Source organism: Aspergillus sydowii, assembly GCF_001890705.1.
Source record: "Aspergillus sydowii CBS 593.65 unplaced genomic scaffold ASPSYscaffold_34, whole genome shotgun sequence".
NCBI lineage: Eukaryota > Fungi > Ascomycota > Eurotiomycetes > Eurotiales > Aspergillaceae > Aspergillus > Aspergillus sydowii.
The window spans coordinates 5,225-20,458 of NW_024467892.1; the positions used below are offsets into that span (position 1 = coordinate 5,225).

Here is a 15,234-nt window from a genome sequence, read left to right on the forward strand (position 1 = left end):
ACTCTGACGATCTCCACACATCCCCGAGCACTGGCACAAAGCAGTGGTGTCTGACCATTCTCTGCTGCGATGTTCGGATCTGCTCGTTCGCGGGCCAGGATGACCTTGGCTACTTCGGTATTGTTGCGGATGGCGGCCTCGTTGAAGGTATTCAAGAGTTTCCCACTCTTGGCCTGTAACGGAGTGTTTATGTCTATCCCTGGTTGGAGAAGCAGCCGCTGGGCAATCGCCGCGTCCTTTTGGGCTGTGCTATACCACAGAGCCTTATTCCCCTGGTTGAAGTGATTCAAGTCGAGCTCACTCCGTGACAAAACATGCTCCACCGCGTCAAAGGAGCCACCCATGACCGCTTTGATAAGGGGCGTACTGTCTCCATCCACGGCGTTGACATCGGCGTGGTATTCATCGAGCAAAGTTTCCATTTCCAACACGCATCCCTGACCTGCTGCGCAGCAAAGAAGGGCACTTGCTTCATGTTTGACGTTATGCTGGAAGAACTGTTGCAGGAGGAGTGGAACATTGGCTGCCATTGGTTCGGCGATAGCCATTTCAGACAAAATATCTGTACAGGTTGGCTAGTTCGTAAAGGTTAGCACTGCCACTGCTTGTGTGTTTTGTCCAAACGCGCTCACGTACCATGTTGTAGCTGTCGTTGATGTGTAGGGTCGTTGACAATGGACTTTGTGGTAAGTAGGCCAAGGTGTGGAAAGGATTGTTCGTGGAGGTCAAACAGTCGAGCACTCGAGATAATATAGGGGCCTTCTGGGACAAGTATGGGTGCATCAGCAGCAGGTACCATACCAACCTGAAAGTCCCGAGAGGCGATATCGCTTTCTCAGGACGGTCTCCGAGCTTGGGAGCGTTGGGCTTCATCCTCTGAGCTGTGGTTCGAGCTCCTCGGAAGCTCGTCTATCACGGGATTCCTTGATTGGCTCCTAGGATTGATTTGTCCGTTCTTGGGAGCCCCCCTGGCCTAAGCATACTCACGCATAAGACTGCCGTGTTACGCTACTTTCAGAAGCACCGAATCATTTGATATGAATATGTGAAGTGTTTTGGGCGTGGTGTACGTATCTGAGGGGTCACTCAACGTGGGCAAGACCGATGGTAGCATTGACTCAATCAGCTACTCTGTCTGACCGAAGTTAGAGAACTGGACCTGATTCCGAGACTGTGCCATGCTGAGATTATCTGGTATGGTTGGACCGCAGATAAAATAAGTTTCTGGTGGCCTCAAAAAGTCTATATTCCTTATAGGCATTGCCAGAATGGCGCCACCAACAGCTGCACAGCCTCTCTTACCCACGGTATATACTGCAGCTGCATTCTGCCTGCCGTTTTGCTCCAGAGACGTCAATTCAAAAATCTCCATCAAAATGGCCTCGCAAATTGGTCTTTGTGACCGCCTCCAGTGTACAATATGTTTGCAACATAACCACAATCCTATCACACGACAGCCCCCTGATATTCCTTCTGCTGCTACAGCCAGAGGCAAAATGGACACGGTTGACCACTGCGTTGTACAAATAATCTCAAATCCATTTTCCACACAAACACAAGAAAGGCTCGTTAACCTCCTTGAAAGCCACCCCCCTCAGACTCGTCTTCATGTCTTCCATGATCTCCTACGTGAACNTCCAGATAACGAGTGGCTTATACGCCAAAGAGCTGTTGCATGTACCGACAACAATTTACATGACGAAGCCTGCCAGGCATGGCTTGGGCTAATCGAGAAGTATCCGCGGCAGATCCAATTCCAAGAGGGGTTGATCAATGCAGCCCGCCCGCTGCGCTCTGCTCATCGTCTGAAGCGGTTACAACTAGCAGAAAGCAAAATTGCTATGGGGTACTACTTGCAACATGACTATGATAATGCCTATCATGCCTTCCGCTCCATACTGCAACATGGCTCCGATGCTAGAGACGACGCGAAGTTGCTGNTACTCTATTGTATTGCAAAGGGCGAAAAGTCCGCAGTTCCAACTCGATTGCAGCATTTACCCTATAAGTTGNAGCGGAAAAGGTCTACTTATCCTCGGCCAACTGCGCTTGAGTGTTGCAAAATTCTTCTTCAGCATAGACACGTTGAAGAAGCAACAAAACTCTGGGCCAAATTTACGATAAACACTGAGGGTTACAATAAATTCCTACCTCAACTTTGTGAAGAGTTACACAGCCAGAGACGCCAGTTGGGGCCAACAAAGACTCTATCTATTTGGGGAGCACTCGTAAGTGCCCAGCCCGATAATCCTCATCTCTTGGCTGGGTTTAGGGCGGCCTGTGAGGAATGCCTGGATGAAAATATCGCCGCACAGAAAGTGAGATCACTCCTTCGTCAATATCCCGGAAATACTGCCCTGTTCGAAATGCTTGTTCAACAGCTCAAACTGGTAGATGCCGAAGAGAGATTCAGGATGTGGAAAAGTCTTATAGCAAGGATCCCTTTTAAGGGAAATTTTTGGGTTGAATTGTATCTTGCACACAACAAACTTCGCAGCAGAAAGGACAATCCTAGTATCTGCATGATATGTACCGATAGAGACCTCGATACTTGTTTCTCAAGCTGCGGGCATGTCTGCTGTGCGCACTGTGCGGAAGCAATCAACCGATGCCACTTGTGCAGAACACCTATCAAGGGCAGAGTCAAAGTCCATGCTGTTGTTAGCAACCCGTGATTGGAAAAGCGCGAGCAAAGCCCGTGTTCTTATGGCGGGATTATATGGTGGCGACTGGGTTATCTCTGGATTAATACATTGTACATACTGTGCATACTCTTCTAGAGAGAACATGTTTTCATATGCCTGATAGGAGGTATAGGATTCATACCGGCTCCTTAAAAATGAATAGTAGCTATAGTAGCAATGGACTGTAACTTTTTATTGACTTATCATCATGACTTATCATTATTCCTCAAGCTGCAATAACATATCTCTACCTCACCACCCTGGCTCTATTTTGCTGATCAAGCTACTTGTCCTATTTGTAGGAGTGCTGGGGGTTTAGCTGATAGGTGTTTGGAGTTAAGGCGCTAATGTTATAGCATTGCTTCCATAGATATAACTTTCGTTTAGGTAGACTAGAGAAATATAATATTACTTACCTACTTCATTCTTGTCTACATTGAAACATTCATAGAATAGATCGTTATAGGAGTTCGTGTCTCATGCAAATTATTCTTGAGCCATGCCTGAATCATTCTTAAACCGAGGTGGATCTGCTCACAATCTTGTGACAGTGAGAAAAGTCTCGTAAAAATATACTGAAACAGTTCGAGAACGTATAAAGCCCATGGAGACTTTCTGGGGGCAATTGAGGTTGAAGCATTTTGGAAATACCCGGGTGCTTAAAGTCGATCTGTGACTGTTTACTGCTCCTATATTGACAGGTCCGATGAGGAGGTACTTTATTTGGCGTTATAAAAGCATCCGCTTAGAGTACGAGAACCCGAAATGTGGTGATACTTTGTCACCTAAACCCAGGCTGTACAGTTTGACAGTTCATAGGCTTATCGTTTACTCTACTGTACTTTGGGACCTTTGTTTTTAAAGTTCTCTCACTTGACCCGGATTTTGTTGTATTAGGAGCAGGTTATAAAAAATCTAAGGGGAAACCACCAATAATATTCCAGTGATTACATATAAGAGGTCATTAGAGCTACGAGACGTACAATACTGTATTATCAGAAGCTAATAGAATATGGGGTGGCTGTTCGAGCCTTGAAGCCCTGATGCGGTTTAAAATGTTGAGATTGAACTGACGATGTGTCCTGTACCATCCCACCACTTGAGCTTCATCTAGCGCACCTAGTCCTGCTGGCCTAGGTTTCACAGGTGCCAGCTGGCGGCTTCAATGTATATTTATATTCGAATAAAAAGCCTTGCTGAATACGGGCGAACACATGCACGGCCTAGTTGTGCTTGCTAGCTGCTTGTGTCCTTGGTCGTAGTCTCTGGAGCCAACTTTCGCGTACCTGCTCCTTCGTCTGCGTCTCCACATGGTTCTGCGCCTTTTCGTGGATTTGTTGGGTTGGTTGATTGGAGGGCCACATTGGTTCGGACGCAGAGTACTGTATCGCTTGAATTGTCGGGCCTGATACAGTCGTCCAGGCGCTTCCAATGGTAATCGGGGAGACCCAGTCAGTCGGATACCGCCGACAGTAGATCGTACTTGCTGCTGCTTCTGAGAGCGACCCATGATTGTTCTGGAGTAGGTGGGCTTAGCCGGGAAGCTGAAAGTGAAGAGGCAATTGTCGATACCGTAGTTGGTAGGTATGACATTAATAAAGTTATTACTCTTCATCGTAACATGGGCATCTTTATATATAGGTCAGTGTGAGATTGACCGTCATACATTGTAGCATGCTAGTCCCATGCAGCCGGTATCTTCTGGAGCCAACAGTCTGTTAGCTGCGGCTGCCAAAGAGAAGCCATTCAAATTCGACGACGGCTAATCAAATGGCTTGATTGATATATGAATCATCTCGCGGCAGTTGGATATAACCCGCAGGATTCTCACAGACGGGCCCTCAATTAAGTCGATATCTTTCTCTAAATAGTGCGTAGCTGATGCTACCTTCTTTAGAGGTCTTCTACGCGTCTCTCAGACACGAAACATCTTTTAGATAGTAACCCATAAATGCCCTCCTTTCCCCTCAGACCGGGAAACTGAAAGGCACCCTCCAAGCCCAAGCCCAGACTGAGCAAGACCTCATCTCAACATCGACAGATCCTGGTTCGCGATAGTGCTGGCCAGCATCGCTGCGGCTGTTCTTGTCTTTTCCGAGAACTCTGCGGCTCATTCAACTCCACCCTGTTCAGAGCCATCGACCAGACTTGAGCCAGACCGTGCTGTAATCGGATTAGCATCATACAAAGCCTACCACTCAACGCCACTCGCCAAAAGCAGTATGAGCGCGCATAGAGCAATTCCTTCAGGGACAGTCACCAGCTCTCATTCAGTGGCTGCGTCATCGGGGCGGAACGGATTGCGAAATACAACCCATCCACTCACCCCCAGCGTCACGGCGTCCGTTCGAGCCAAGTCAAGTGCAGTGATTTCACCTACCAGTATCGACGTCAAAGACAGGAGCATTTCAGCCCACACAATGACAACATCATTCGTCTCGCCCGTGCCCCCATCATCCGGAACATCGCCGGCTAACGCGACTGTATTCACAGGGGCAGGGACGCAGAACCTAGGTATGTCCGCAATGGTAGGTGTCATTCTACTGTCGTTTCTTTGGTTCCTTTGCCAGTGGGGCTCGGGTGAGATCTAGTGACTTGCCGTGGCATCTACGATGGCGGGGATGGTGAGCCCACGCTAAAGCTCCAGACAGGATCCATTGCACAACAATACGCTGCTTCTCGTTGAGAGGAATGGTTCTGTGAATCAAGGCCGTAAGCGAAGGGCCAGTGGGTTTATTTTCTAGCTGGGGGCGATAGTGTTGTAGATCGGGGAGTGACTCAGAATCCGTTGAAAGGGGAACCAGTATTCCGTCCATTGCGTCGCAGTTAAAGTCGCCCACATCAGGGACAGCGCCAGTCGATGGGTCACAGTCGGCGTCCCTATCTTCTAGGGCGGTAATATCCTTCAACCGCGTTTACCATTCTTGAATAGTAGTTGGAGGCATAAACTTGAGACCAGAGGCTGTGTCCAGACTTCCGTGAGAGATGTCGAGTGGTAGGACGCCCAGGGGTTGTAGAGATTCCGGAGGAAGAGAGGACGAGGCGATGGTGGGGAGGTGGCGTTGCGCATCCAGAGTCTCCAGAGCCCACCGTCTGCTTATTGCAAAAAAAGCAGCGAGAAGTGTTTCTGTGTCCAAAGCTTCGTCAGCAGTCGGTGCAAGTTGTCTGGTTTCTTCGTCGGAGTCAGAGACCGGGTACGGAGGGCCGGCTAGCTCGTGGTCTAGAGGGGACGTGTGTTCAGCAGATTGTTTTCGGAAACGCGTCTGCTTGACAATCGGACTGGGATTTCCGTAAGAGTTCTATATTCTTTGCAAAGGTTTGGCAGTGTGGAGGCAGTGTTGGCTGTATAGCGGTCCAGATCTGGTGAAGATCCTGACGTATGCTCCGGGTTGGAGGAGAATCGCTAAGAACAAAAGTTGCTAGTTTCTCCCAAGGGATGAATAGGCCAAGCAGAATCTCGGCCAGGTCATTCTCGATAGCGGTCGTTGTGGGGTGACCGCCTGGTATGGAGTCCTCGACGGTTTGGAATTCAGTTAGCTGGCCTTGCAGTGTCACGGTGAGCGTTTGGGACGGAGATCGCGCGAGTCGTTGCATATGTGTGCTGTGTCTAGGGTGTTTTTCTTCAAAGGGAATATCGTCTAATGTGGCATCTTCAAGTCTCTTCGTGCGTACCAGCATGCAGTATTTGAAAAAAAGATAATGGACTGAGGAGGTCACCGCGCCATCGGTAATTATCAAATATGGTCGTCGGCGAAGAGTCTCTATGATCATACGTAACGGTCTCCTCAGTCAATGCAGCTGAGGAGGTCTCTGAAGGGCGATGGAGGTGGGTGAGAGAGCGAATGTGTTGTCTCAAACTCCAGAGGTTGATCCGGATAAAATTGTGGTGGAGGGTGTAATAGGACGGGAGTCCGAGCAAGGTACTTGCGACATGGACACCACTGACTTCCCTATCATGAGACAAACTATTGAAGCACCGGAGGGCGAAGTTGTCCAGTCCTTTTTGGCGAAGACGTAGGTCTGCGCGGGTGGGAGACGGGGTATTATTGGCGCTCTCGATGGCCTGCCTCAGCAACGCGGCTTTTGTGACTATCTGCAATGGAGAAATATCGTCTTTGGTGGCGTAGTTGGTAATGTAGTATATCAAAGATAAAGACTTGGACACAGTTGGGATCCAAGATATGTCGTGATTGGAGCGAATACAAGTAGCAATAGCGGGGTTCCAAGGGTTTACCCATGGATGGTTGCGAGCAAGATGAATAATACCATGCTCATCTACCTTTGAGGACTGGATGAGGGCACGTGGCATACCAAAGCGGCAGCTGGAGTTTCGGCGGTTATATTTTAAAGCAAGTGGCGGAGTGACGTTTTGAATGGATTTGCTTGGCGCTTGCCACGGCGTTACTGTCGTGGAATAATTTCCGAAAGAATTCCTCGTGCGTTTCGCGTTCGGTGGCAGACGGGGTTCTACGAGGAATGGATCTTTGAGAAGTAGCTGGGGAGATTGCCTGTAAACTGTGCATAATGGTACTTTCCAAGTATCGAATCATTCGAGTCGCGAAGGGGGCATCCGTCCGGATCCGGTCCCGTAAATGTATAAAACGAAGATTGCCTCAAACCCAGATCATCGCATGCAGATGCAACATTCCTCGGCCATTGCTCTCTACCACTCCAAAGTAGTTCGAAACATCGCCGAAGATCCTATGGTGAGCAGGTTTAGTTCCTACCAGACCATCCAGAATTGCGCTTCAGGTGCAGTGGAAGAATCGCGCGACAGCGACGGGATCAGAGGTCACTATGTTCCGGCGAAAATCCGAGGTTAATGTTGACATAGAGTCACTGAGCGGGACTCCGGCAAGGGTTAGAACCAGTGGATTTTGCAGGTCAGAAGGGTTGACGGTCAGCCAGAACGCCGGCATTCCCTCGCGAACCAGTGAGCCTCGGATTTCCCCGCGCATCTGTAATTTCTGGTAGAAGGAGCCTGGTACGTGGATGCCAATGGAAGTGATGTTCTTCAGTAGCCGTCGAATGAGAGGGTCATCGATTGACTTGGTGGTAGCTAGCACTTTGACGGGCGTTTTGTAATTGAGCAGAACTGACGGAGTTTATATCGCGGGTAACGGAGCTCCATTGGGAACGTTTAACAAGGAGACTATTACCAAGCGATGAATTCCGTAGCTGAAGTACATCATACATTAGATACATGAAGGTTTTGTGTCGTGCAAATCTACGTGCATTAGCCCGTGCTGTTAGAAGTATGTAGAGGGCCTTGCCTTCTGCTGTGGTGGCGGAGAGCCCAGTCCGCGAAGGAGGCGATCGATACAGGGACGGGCCGTTGGTCCAAATGACCTCCAACCCCTCTTGGAAAAAGAGTAGGGAAGGCGGAGAGAAAGTAATCGGGGTCCTGCCAATGGCTGAGCAGCCTTGCTTCACCTCGAATCGTGTACTTCAGCAAGGGTATCGGATGAGATGTGGGGGGTCGGTGTACACTTTGTGCAGGGTCAGGCGTGAGAACTGCTTCGTCGCTGTCTATCGGTTGACTGTTTTTCACGTGATAAACAGCATTGAGGGTACGCAGGTCAGGGTCTTGTCGCTCCCCGTTGATGTCTGTACTAACGGAAGCAGTCAACAAAAGTGAGTCCTTAGCTGCATCAGAAAGGTCGTCTTCTGCGGCTTGCCAGTCATTCTCGTAATTGGGACCTTCTAGGTCAATTGCATAACCGGCGCGCTCATGGTGGTCAGTGTCTCAAAGAGATGACGTGGTCTTGCAATTCAGTGGGGATGAAGTCGTCAGCCCAACTATCTATAGCAGGGTAGTCAATGGTTACATCGCGATAGAGAGGATTATGCTCAACCAAATAGCGCAGAGCCGCAAGTACTCTGAGCTTCCGGACAATTAAAAATGGCTCTAAGTCAGAGGTGGAGGGAGGTGTGCTTCCGAGCCAAACAACCTTGATTAGCTGCGTGAACCGTAGTCGAGGACAAGGTAATATCTGAAGGAGTGAATCTGGATCCTGTGGTATGACGATGAAATGCCCTCGTAACGCGTGGTGATTAATAGGCGACGCCCTACCACCGGGTCGCAATTTCAATACCACTCCGACTGGATGCGATTTGGCAATAAGATATTCTTCCGTTAGAGTGAGCCCATCTAAAACCGCAGGATAGTGTTGACAGAACGTTATATTTATTTGATTCCGAGAGGAAAATTTAGGGATCTGGTGACGTAGCAGCGAGGAGTAACAGGCTGAGCAGCTATTCCACACTGTGCCTTGGCGGGCACAATCATCAAGACATTTTCTCCAAAGCTGTAGCAGGGGCTCCTTATCATGGAGCTGGCGAATATCTTCTTGTGGAGTAAGCCTGCCACACAGACAACAGGCCACGTCTTCGGTTGCAGCAGCCACCATGGTCTCATAACGGGCAATGGAAGCGCGGATGTGCGATGGGGATATCTCCGGCGGGAATGTGTCGGAAGCCTCGAGGCGAAAGTGGAATTCTTGGTGCAGAATTTTAACCGCTTGGTGGAGGAGAGAGAGGAGTTTCTCGTTGTTTATAGGTTTCGCTGGCTGTAGTGGTGGCTGACGAGAAGGAAGCGGAATCTTTCTTTTCCGAGGAATAACTGCAGCTGGGGGCTGAAAACGTGCAGCGTCAAAGGAATTTGTATACGGGTTGAAGGACGGGCCCGAAAGGGAAGAATCTGTTGCTCCCTGTACAACAGTTGAGCTTCTCCGTCTACAACGCGAGCACCGAGTCACACGCCGTCCCCCGAAGAAAGCGTCTCCGCATGCCCAACAAGTCCGTCTTTCAGGAACACGGAGCGATGAGTGCTGTTGAAGGGGCGTCGACAGACGGCAGGTATCGCACCGGACATATGTATCGTTCGCGTAGATAAGGGCGCCACAGTCCGTACATGGTTGGGTCTGGAGCGGGATTGGCGAGGCGGCTATCCGACAACTTTCACAGCGAATATAGCGACGAGTCACTCGAATGGCGCGGCCACAGTCTAAGCATGAGCGGGACGGAGCAGAAGACGAGGACATGCTATGTGACAAAAGGGATGGCTAAACGTTGAGAGACGAAGGGGAGATATGTATTTGCCGGGCAAAGCCAAAGGATTGCGGACTAGCTTGGAAGAGAAGAGATGAATAAGAGTATATGGTAGAAATCCGAGCGAGAGGTTTGCAGAGGAGAACATGATGGGCTGGGAATGACACGAATGGACTCGTCAGAAGCTGAACGTTCAATGCGTCGATGGCTATGTATAAAGATCGGAGAGCAATGTGGCTTGGTCGAAGAAGACATCGAAAGAGAAACACCATAGGGACGTCGCAATAAAAGGAGTGGGACGAAACGAAAGTGAGCGAGTAGGAAAACTAATAAAATCGCTGAAACGTGCAGTAGCGTACCCTGCCGAGGGACACTAGAGCGAAAGTAGACGGGTAACGGACGAACGAGAAGCAGGCGTGGCATTAGCAGTGCAGCATACTGGTGGCGCGCGCTGCCGCACGCGGATGCCCTGAAACGATGAGAAATGAAATGGCGTCGCAAAATATGTAGAACCAAGATCGTTGATCTAGGATGTGCGGAGCAAGTGTTCGTACTTGTCAGCGTGGGAGAACATGAGGGAATACGTGCATGCCAAGCCAGGGGTAAAAGGTAATAATGCATAAGCGCTGGGCGGTGATGGTTCGACCAAAATGTAATAATTTAGTGTGCTTTCTCCCAAGATTCAATAGTCTGTTTTTCAAGGGTCTGGAGCCTGTCCATCTCAGCTAGGAGGCGCGGATCGGGGCCGAGTTGGATGTCTTTCTTTTCAAGCTTATGTAAGAGGTGTAGACCTCCCGAGTGATCGAATTCGAGATAGTTGAACATATAAAGAGCAGTATTTTCGATGGCTATCAAGACCACGGGTTGTGGGATTATCTTTGAGGTCAAGAATTCCTTCGTTTCAGGGCAAATCGCAGCCTTTTTTGCGCACGCTCTCGCGGGCGCGTTTAGTTTTCCCTTCCTCTCCCTTTGGTCGTTTCAGAGCAAAGGAGCTAGTCTATATTTAGTTAAACCACTCCATTTTTGCCTGCAACACTTCAGCAGTTTGGCAGAAGTAATCCGTCCAGAGTCTACCATGAAGGTACACCGAAATTGCACGCGCGGAAGGTGTTATTAAATATTATCACTAGACACAGTCGCTAACATAGCAAGGCAAGCTAGCTGAACTCGAAATACAAGCCCATGTGAAGCTGAAGCTGAAGCGCAACGTCGGTATGACCCCATCGCCTAGCGACAATGAGAGGACTTTCCATTGCATTATCCTCAATGTCAACTTTGATGCGGGCGTCCGCGCATTGCCGCTATTGACATCCGGGTGTATATTGATTGGTACTCAGCCTCAACTAACTACGGGGTGGAGACCCTTAGTCATATTAGCGAATACAAACAATCGTCTTTCTACCGTCCTCAATCATCTTGAAGGTACGATGCTTGGTATCAATGACTGCGCCGTCCTCCCCTAGGAGTTACGCTGAAGGAGCGAACACCGCTTCTCCAGTCCGTAGGCCATCTTTCGACTGAGAAGGCCCATCAAATCAGCAGAGTCCTACTCGGGCAAAAGGCCGTGGGTATCAGAAGGAACATGAGCTCGACCTATCCTATGGCAGTGCCGGGTTTTGGGGTTGTGGCGGGCAAAAGTGGAGTGCGAGCGGAGAAACGGGCAAGAAGAGGAATGATTCCAGGTGGGTCCGGAGAATATCGTGTAGATGGCATTCCAGATAGCCGGGTAAACATGCCCGATCACTATTTATCAACACGGCCTTGGCCATTGCCCGGGCAAGATGGAGTGAGACTAGGGAGACCAGCCGTCAGAAATGCCCGGTTATTCTGGACGCTATTCTGAACCGCGACCGGTTAAGTATTTAGACCATTACCGAATCTTCTTGGAAAAAGGTGATAAATAACCGGGCGATTCCTTTTCAATTGGGAAAGTTAAAGTGGGTTAGCCCTGTCGGTCCTCAGGAAAAATAAAAATGATGCCCGGGTAACATGCCCCCTTGATGTCGCATTACGTGAAATGAATGCCACAAGAAAGGGGAAACGCTTGAATGCGAGCCACTGCACCATATGACGGGCAAGATCCACAATGGAACCCCTGGGAAGTGGCGTTCGTTCCCGCTACTTATCCGTCATCAAAGGCTTGGTGTAAATTCCGAAAGTGGGAGCGGCTGGTATATGCCTTATTGAAAGGGTGGGAGTCCCAGAAATGCGACAAAAACGAGGGAATTCTATCCCGGTCTATAAGAAGGACCTCCAGCATAATTGATTCGTGACTGAGACACAAAACACAGAGAGGGTGTCTCCTACTTCTCCATCTACAATGGGCTGCAAACAAGTCCTCAAAATCTGACCGTCGAGTCCCCAGAGTAGAAATCGGTGGTAACATCTACCATCACTAGGATATATAAAGGCCAACCAAGATGCCCCTAAGTCCAAGCAGATTAGCAAGCTCACAATTCCACCAAGAGCCGGAACAGCAATCGACGAGAGCTCTCTGAAGATGGCGCCACGCCCCGGAAAATCAGGCGGAGTTAGCAAGACACCGCATCGTATGAAGACTCGGGCACGGGAAAGAGATGCGGAGCCACTGAAAAGGCGGCTCAACGGTTTGCATGCGCAGTCAAATGAAAACATCGCGAAGAGAAAGGCTCGGGAGAGTCAAACCGAGGAGATCGAACAAAGACACCAGAATCCAGAAATCACCAATCAGGCTGGGAACAAAGCGCAGCTCAAAGCTTTATTCAATGAGCTTAATCAGTTGACCGAAAAAGAGGCTATTCAGGCCCAGACCAAAGCTGCAGATGAATCCGAAATAGATGTGGATGAAGGGCTAGGATCGGACCCCTCAGACTTCGCACAGACCCGAGAAGACAATGTTCCGATGGACGACAGTGACGAGCACACCCGATAATTATGCGGATATGGGGTATTACAGTACATACACACGCACGATTTATTAACGCCCGGCAGTTAAGCCGAAAGAGCAACTATCACTAATCTACTAGTACATTTCCCAACATGTGCCTTGTCTCCTTATAGCCCATACAAATTCACTTTTAGCATATGTCGCTACATCCGTCAGTATCGTAGGGAATTCTCGTTGGTTAGGAATTTTGTTAGTGGGCTGGCTTGAAGGCGCTTCTTCAAGTGTTCAACATCCCTATCTTCGGCAGCTGAAGCACGTCTACCGTGTCTGCCACGGGTTGGTGTGAGTAGGGTCGGGAAGAATGGGTGTGGTCGAGTCGATTGCAAACCTGTGGTCGCACGCTTATCAAATGACCTCTTGCGGGTCGACGTGTCGGGTCCCGATCATCCTCATCTGACCATCGTTGACCTTCCTGGACTTATCCATTCGGAAACCAAACAACAGTCCGCAAAGGATGTTCAGCTTGTTCAAGCAGGTCGGAGGTACGTGTGATGAGTATATAAAGCACATAAGTCATCTCCTTAGGAGAACCAGAGGTCGTGAGCTACCACATTTAATCCGATGATTGTCCGAGATCTGTTCTTGGAATAATGCTCTTTTTGGGGACAGTTGACCCGCAGTGCGGGCAGGTCACAAGGTAATTACTCAGGGAATGATCGGGGTGAATTCCCACACTGCTGTAAAAGCGCACGCTCTACTTTCTGCATACACCGGAAAAGAATGACAGAGTCTACATTCATCACTTTTTGGCGGGTTTGCTTGGAACTAGTGGCGGGCCCCATTGATCCCTGGACAAGAAAGTCAGATACGGTCTAGCGGGGACTCTTCCCTCTGCCCTGCCCCGGCATAGTTTCCTGGTACCTCCATGATATATCGTCGGTCAGATCGCGACCGACGACACGGTAATATGGGCTTTCTGGTCGCAGGCCGAGGCGGAAGATGTTGTTTTCCAGCAGGAGTCTGCGCTCGGTGACACTTTGATGTAGGAAGGCTGGCGCGGAATTTGACGGACTGAGAGCAAGAAGGGTCTACAACGGTGAAAATGGCGGGTATTTTCCTTCCTTCCAGCACCCGGCTGGACGTCAGGAGTAACTGTTGTTGGCCAAAGTTAATAATTTCAGGCAGACTAGTCCTTTCTGAGGGCACCGGATTCTCATTTGCCAGGAAATTGTTGTAGCCGTCACTAGTGATGGGGCGCCTCTTACCCGGGTATCAGACAGACATGACTACCTTTATCTGAGACTCCTGCTTCTGAAGGAAGGTTCCCTGTCAGAAGCGTTTGCCCGACGAGGATGACCGTTTGCACTCAGACGTGAGTAGCCGCTATCTTGATCGTCAGCTCAGACTCAGCCGAACGTGCCACATAAAATGGCTCCGAGTCGACCGTCGGGACCGTTGGTTGCATCCACTCTCGCGCCACAATAGCAACATGAACTGGCTAGACGGTACTTGGTTCTGGGTCTTATGCAAGCTTGGAGTGCACGCTCCCGTGGCCTCGAGGTATGCCCGCTTTCCGGAACAGAGATCAGTGCACTCGATGACAACCAGCCTGACGTGCCCAGCGTCCCGGACCAAGATGGTCCTATCAACCACCGAAGCTTCACATACGTGTCTCGGGTCCCTGAATCCAGGGTCGGCTTGCCACAATCCCAGTCCCGCAGAGGCGCTAATGCACCAGTCTCGTCGGCTGCGCCGTCTGGCCGGTTACGGTGCCAACTCTGCGGTGGCATGCGTTCGCGGACCTACCATTGCCGACACTACCACGACCCAATAGCGTATCCCACCATAGGAGTCTGTTCTCGCCGTCGGACGGGCTGCGCAGACGCGAAGATGCTGAAGGAGCGGAGTACTGTGGATAGTGGTACTATGGAACGTTCGATTGCGGAATTACCTGGCTGGGGGCGTGCGTTGGACCCGAAGTAACCGTTGTCGCGCGAGCTGTCGATTATGTTACCATTAGAACGTCCGTAGGATAAAGATGTGCCGAGAAGATCTGGTAGTTCAATCGAACTTGCACGGGTAGGTCGGTCATCTGGATTGACCACGGCCTTCAGCTATTCTGGAGGCGACCCATTGGACGTGGTTCCTGGATGGACCGGCAGTGTCTGCCATCGTTGTGCCAGTGTCCAACCACTGATGATACGGCCCAACGTCAAGATCCAGTAACCGGAGGTCATGGCTCAGCCTGGGCTGAACGATCGCCTTGACCTGGTTGCGGATCGACTGTCGAGCACAGACTGGAGACAAAGTGATTCTTTAGTATGGCTTATCGGAAGCATCAGCCTTCCCCAGATCTAGAAGAGGGTTCATACCGCCTACCAACATACTCCCCCGACGTGTATTCAGATATGTCCTTATCGNCTGTGCCACATCCACAGACCCTTTCATGAACCGAACCCTTGTACCGGGGTTCCGTGAGGGCTCATTCTTNCGGTTTCGACGGTAGTAAAGGACGAATCGGAGGATCTATCACGGTCAGCATATGGATGGCGGCCCGTTCGGTCGTCGTGGTACCTGAAACTCTTGGCGATCGAGGTCCAGCAAATGCTGCATGTTCACCCACCGACGATTGTC

The 15,234-nt window shown here is 50.0% G+C and overlaps 10 protein-coding genes across 10 annotated transcripts in view; 4 read left to right on the forward strand and 6 right to left on the reverse strand.

The window, feature by feature from the left end:
* The window catches only part of ASPSYDRAFT_1173938 (uncharacterized protein), a gene marked incomplete at its 3' end in the record, with an annotated part of 1,257 nt that extends 187 nt beyond the window's left edge, over positions 1 to 1,070 (reverse strand). Inside the window, exons 1-3 of the mRNA XM_040840285.1 lie at positions 637 to 1,070; positions 256 to 575; positions 1 to 30 (exon numbers count right to left, since the gene is read on the reverse strand). The exon at positions 1 to 30 is cut by the window's left edge and continues 187 nt beyond it. Of these exons, the coding sequence (XP_040695695.1) occupies positions 1 to 30; positions 256 to 575; positions 637 to 873 (587 nt within the window). The remainder of the gene's footprint in view (positions 31 to 255; positions 576 to 636) is intronic.
* Positions 1,071 to 2,884, forward strand: ASPSYDRAFT_847697 (uncharacterized protein). Its single transcript, XM_040851409.1, has one exon. It carries the CDS (start codon positions 1,269 to 1,271, stop codon positions 2,673 to 2,675), a length of 1,407 nt encoding a protein of 468 aa, XP_040695696.1. The 5' UTR covers positions 1,071 to 1,268; the 3' UTR covers positions 2,676 to 2,884.
* Positions 2,885 to 3,738: 854 nt separating this feature from the next.
* On the reverse strand, positions 3,739 to 4,602 carry ASPSYDRAFT_847720 (uncharacterized protein). Its single transcript, XM_040851410.1, has one exon. It carries the CDS (start codon positions 4,297 to 4,299, stop codon positions 3,847 to 3,849), a length of 453 nt encoding a protein of 150 aa, XP_040695697.1. The 5' UTR covers positions 4,300 to 4,602; the 3' UTR covers positions 3,739 to 3,846.
* Positions 4,603 to 4,683: 81 nt separating this feature from the next.
* ASPSYDRAFT_52871 (uncharacterized protein) lies at positions 4,684 to 5,130 on the forward strand (the record flags this gene model as incomplete). Its single annotated transcript, XM_040848575.1, has 2 exons — positions 4,684 to 4,847; positions 5,065 to 5,130. Coding segments are annotated over 2 exons (174 nt in total), but the record flags the coding sequence as incomplete, so codon positions are not given.
* Positions 5,131 to 5,599: 469 nt separating this feature from the next.
* ASPSYDRAFT_37735 (uncharacterized protein) lies at positions 5,600 to 6,993 on the reverse strand (the record flags this gene model as incomplete). Its single annotated transcript, XM_040845565.1, has 3 exons — positions 5,600 to 5,904; positions 6,062 to 6,342; positions 6,458 to 6,993. 3 exons carry the CDS (start codon positions 6,991 to 6,993, stop codon positions 5,600 to 5,602), a joined length of 1,122 nt encoding a protein of 373 aa, XP_040695699.1.
* A 439-nt stretch (positions 6,994 to 7,432) lies between these two features.
* ASPSYDRAFT_165466 (uncharacterized protein) lies at positions 7,433 to 7,732 on the reverse strand (the record flags this gene model as incomplete). The annotated part of the gene is made up of 1 exon (XM_040843357.1): positions 7,433 to 7,732. A coding segment is annotated over one exon (300 nt), but the record flags the coding sequence as incomplete, so codon positions are not given.
* A 352-nt stretch (positions 7,733 to 8,084) lies between these two features.
* ASPSYDRAFT_74128 (uncharacterized protein) lies at positions 8,085 to 8,412 on the reverse strand (the record flags this gene model as incomplete). Its single annotated transcript, XM_040850759.1, has 2 exons — positions 8,085 to 8,111; positions 8,173 to 8,412. Coding segments are annotated over 2 exons (267 nt in total), but the record flags the coding sequence as incomplete, so codon positions are not given.
* A 3,601-nt stretch (positions 8,413 to 12,013) lies between these two features.
* On the forward strand, positions 12,014 to 12,753 carry ASPSYDRAFT_52875 (uncharacterized protein). The gene has a single exon (XM_040848576.1). The coding sequence runs from the start codon at positions 12,235 to 12,237 to the stop codon at positions 12,643 to 12,645; it is 411 nt and encodes a 136-aa protein (XP_040695702.1). The 5' UTR covers positions 12,014 to 12,234; the 3' UTR covers positions 12,646 to 12,753.
* A 1,330-nt stretch (positions 12,754 to 14,083) lies between these two features.
* Positions 14,084 to 15,032, forward strand: ASPSYDRAFT_52882 (uncharacterized protein; the record flags this gene model as incomplete). The annotated part of the gene is made up of 3 exons (XM_040848577.1): positions 14,084 to 14,160; positions 14,223 to 14,804; positions 14,850 to 15,032. Coding segments are annotated over exons 1-2 (409 nt in total), but the record flags the coding sequence as incomplete, so codon positions are not given.
* ASPSYDRAFT_847849 (uncharacterized protein) lies at positions 14,636 to 15,154 on the reverse strand. Its single transcript, XM_040851416.1, has 2 exons — positions 14,973 to 15,154; positions 14,636 to 14,897 (listed from the first exon to the last, which is right to left on the reverse strand). The coding sequence occupies exons 1-2, from the start codon at positions 15,046 to 15,048 to the stop codon at positions 14,689 to 14,691; spliced, it is 285 nt and encodes a 94-aa protein (XP_040695704.1). The 5' UTR covers positions 15,049 to 15,154; the 3' UTR covers positions 14,636 to 14,688.
* Between the last annotated feature and the right edge of the window lie 80 nt (positions 15,155 to 15,234).

Coding starts and splice junctions, on each gene's coding strand:
- ASPSYDRAFT_52875 (XM_040848576.1), top strand. CDS start 12,235: ATGGCGCCACGCCCCGGAAAATCAGGCGGAGTTAGCAAGACACCGCAT.
- ASPSYDRAFT_847720 (XM_040851410.1), bottom strand. CDS start 4,299: ATGAAGAGTAATAACTTTATTAATGTCATACCTACCAACTACGGTATC.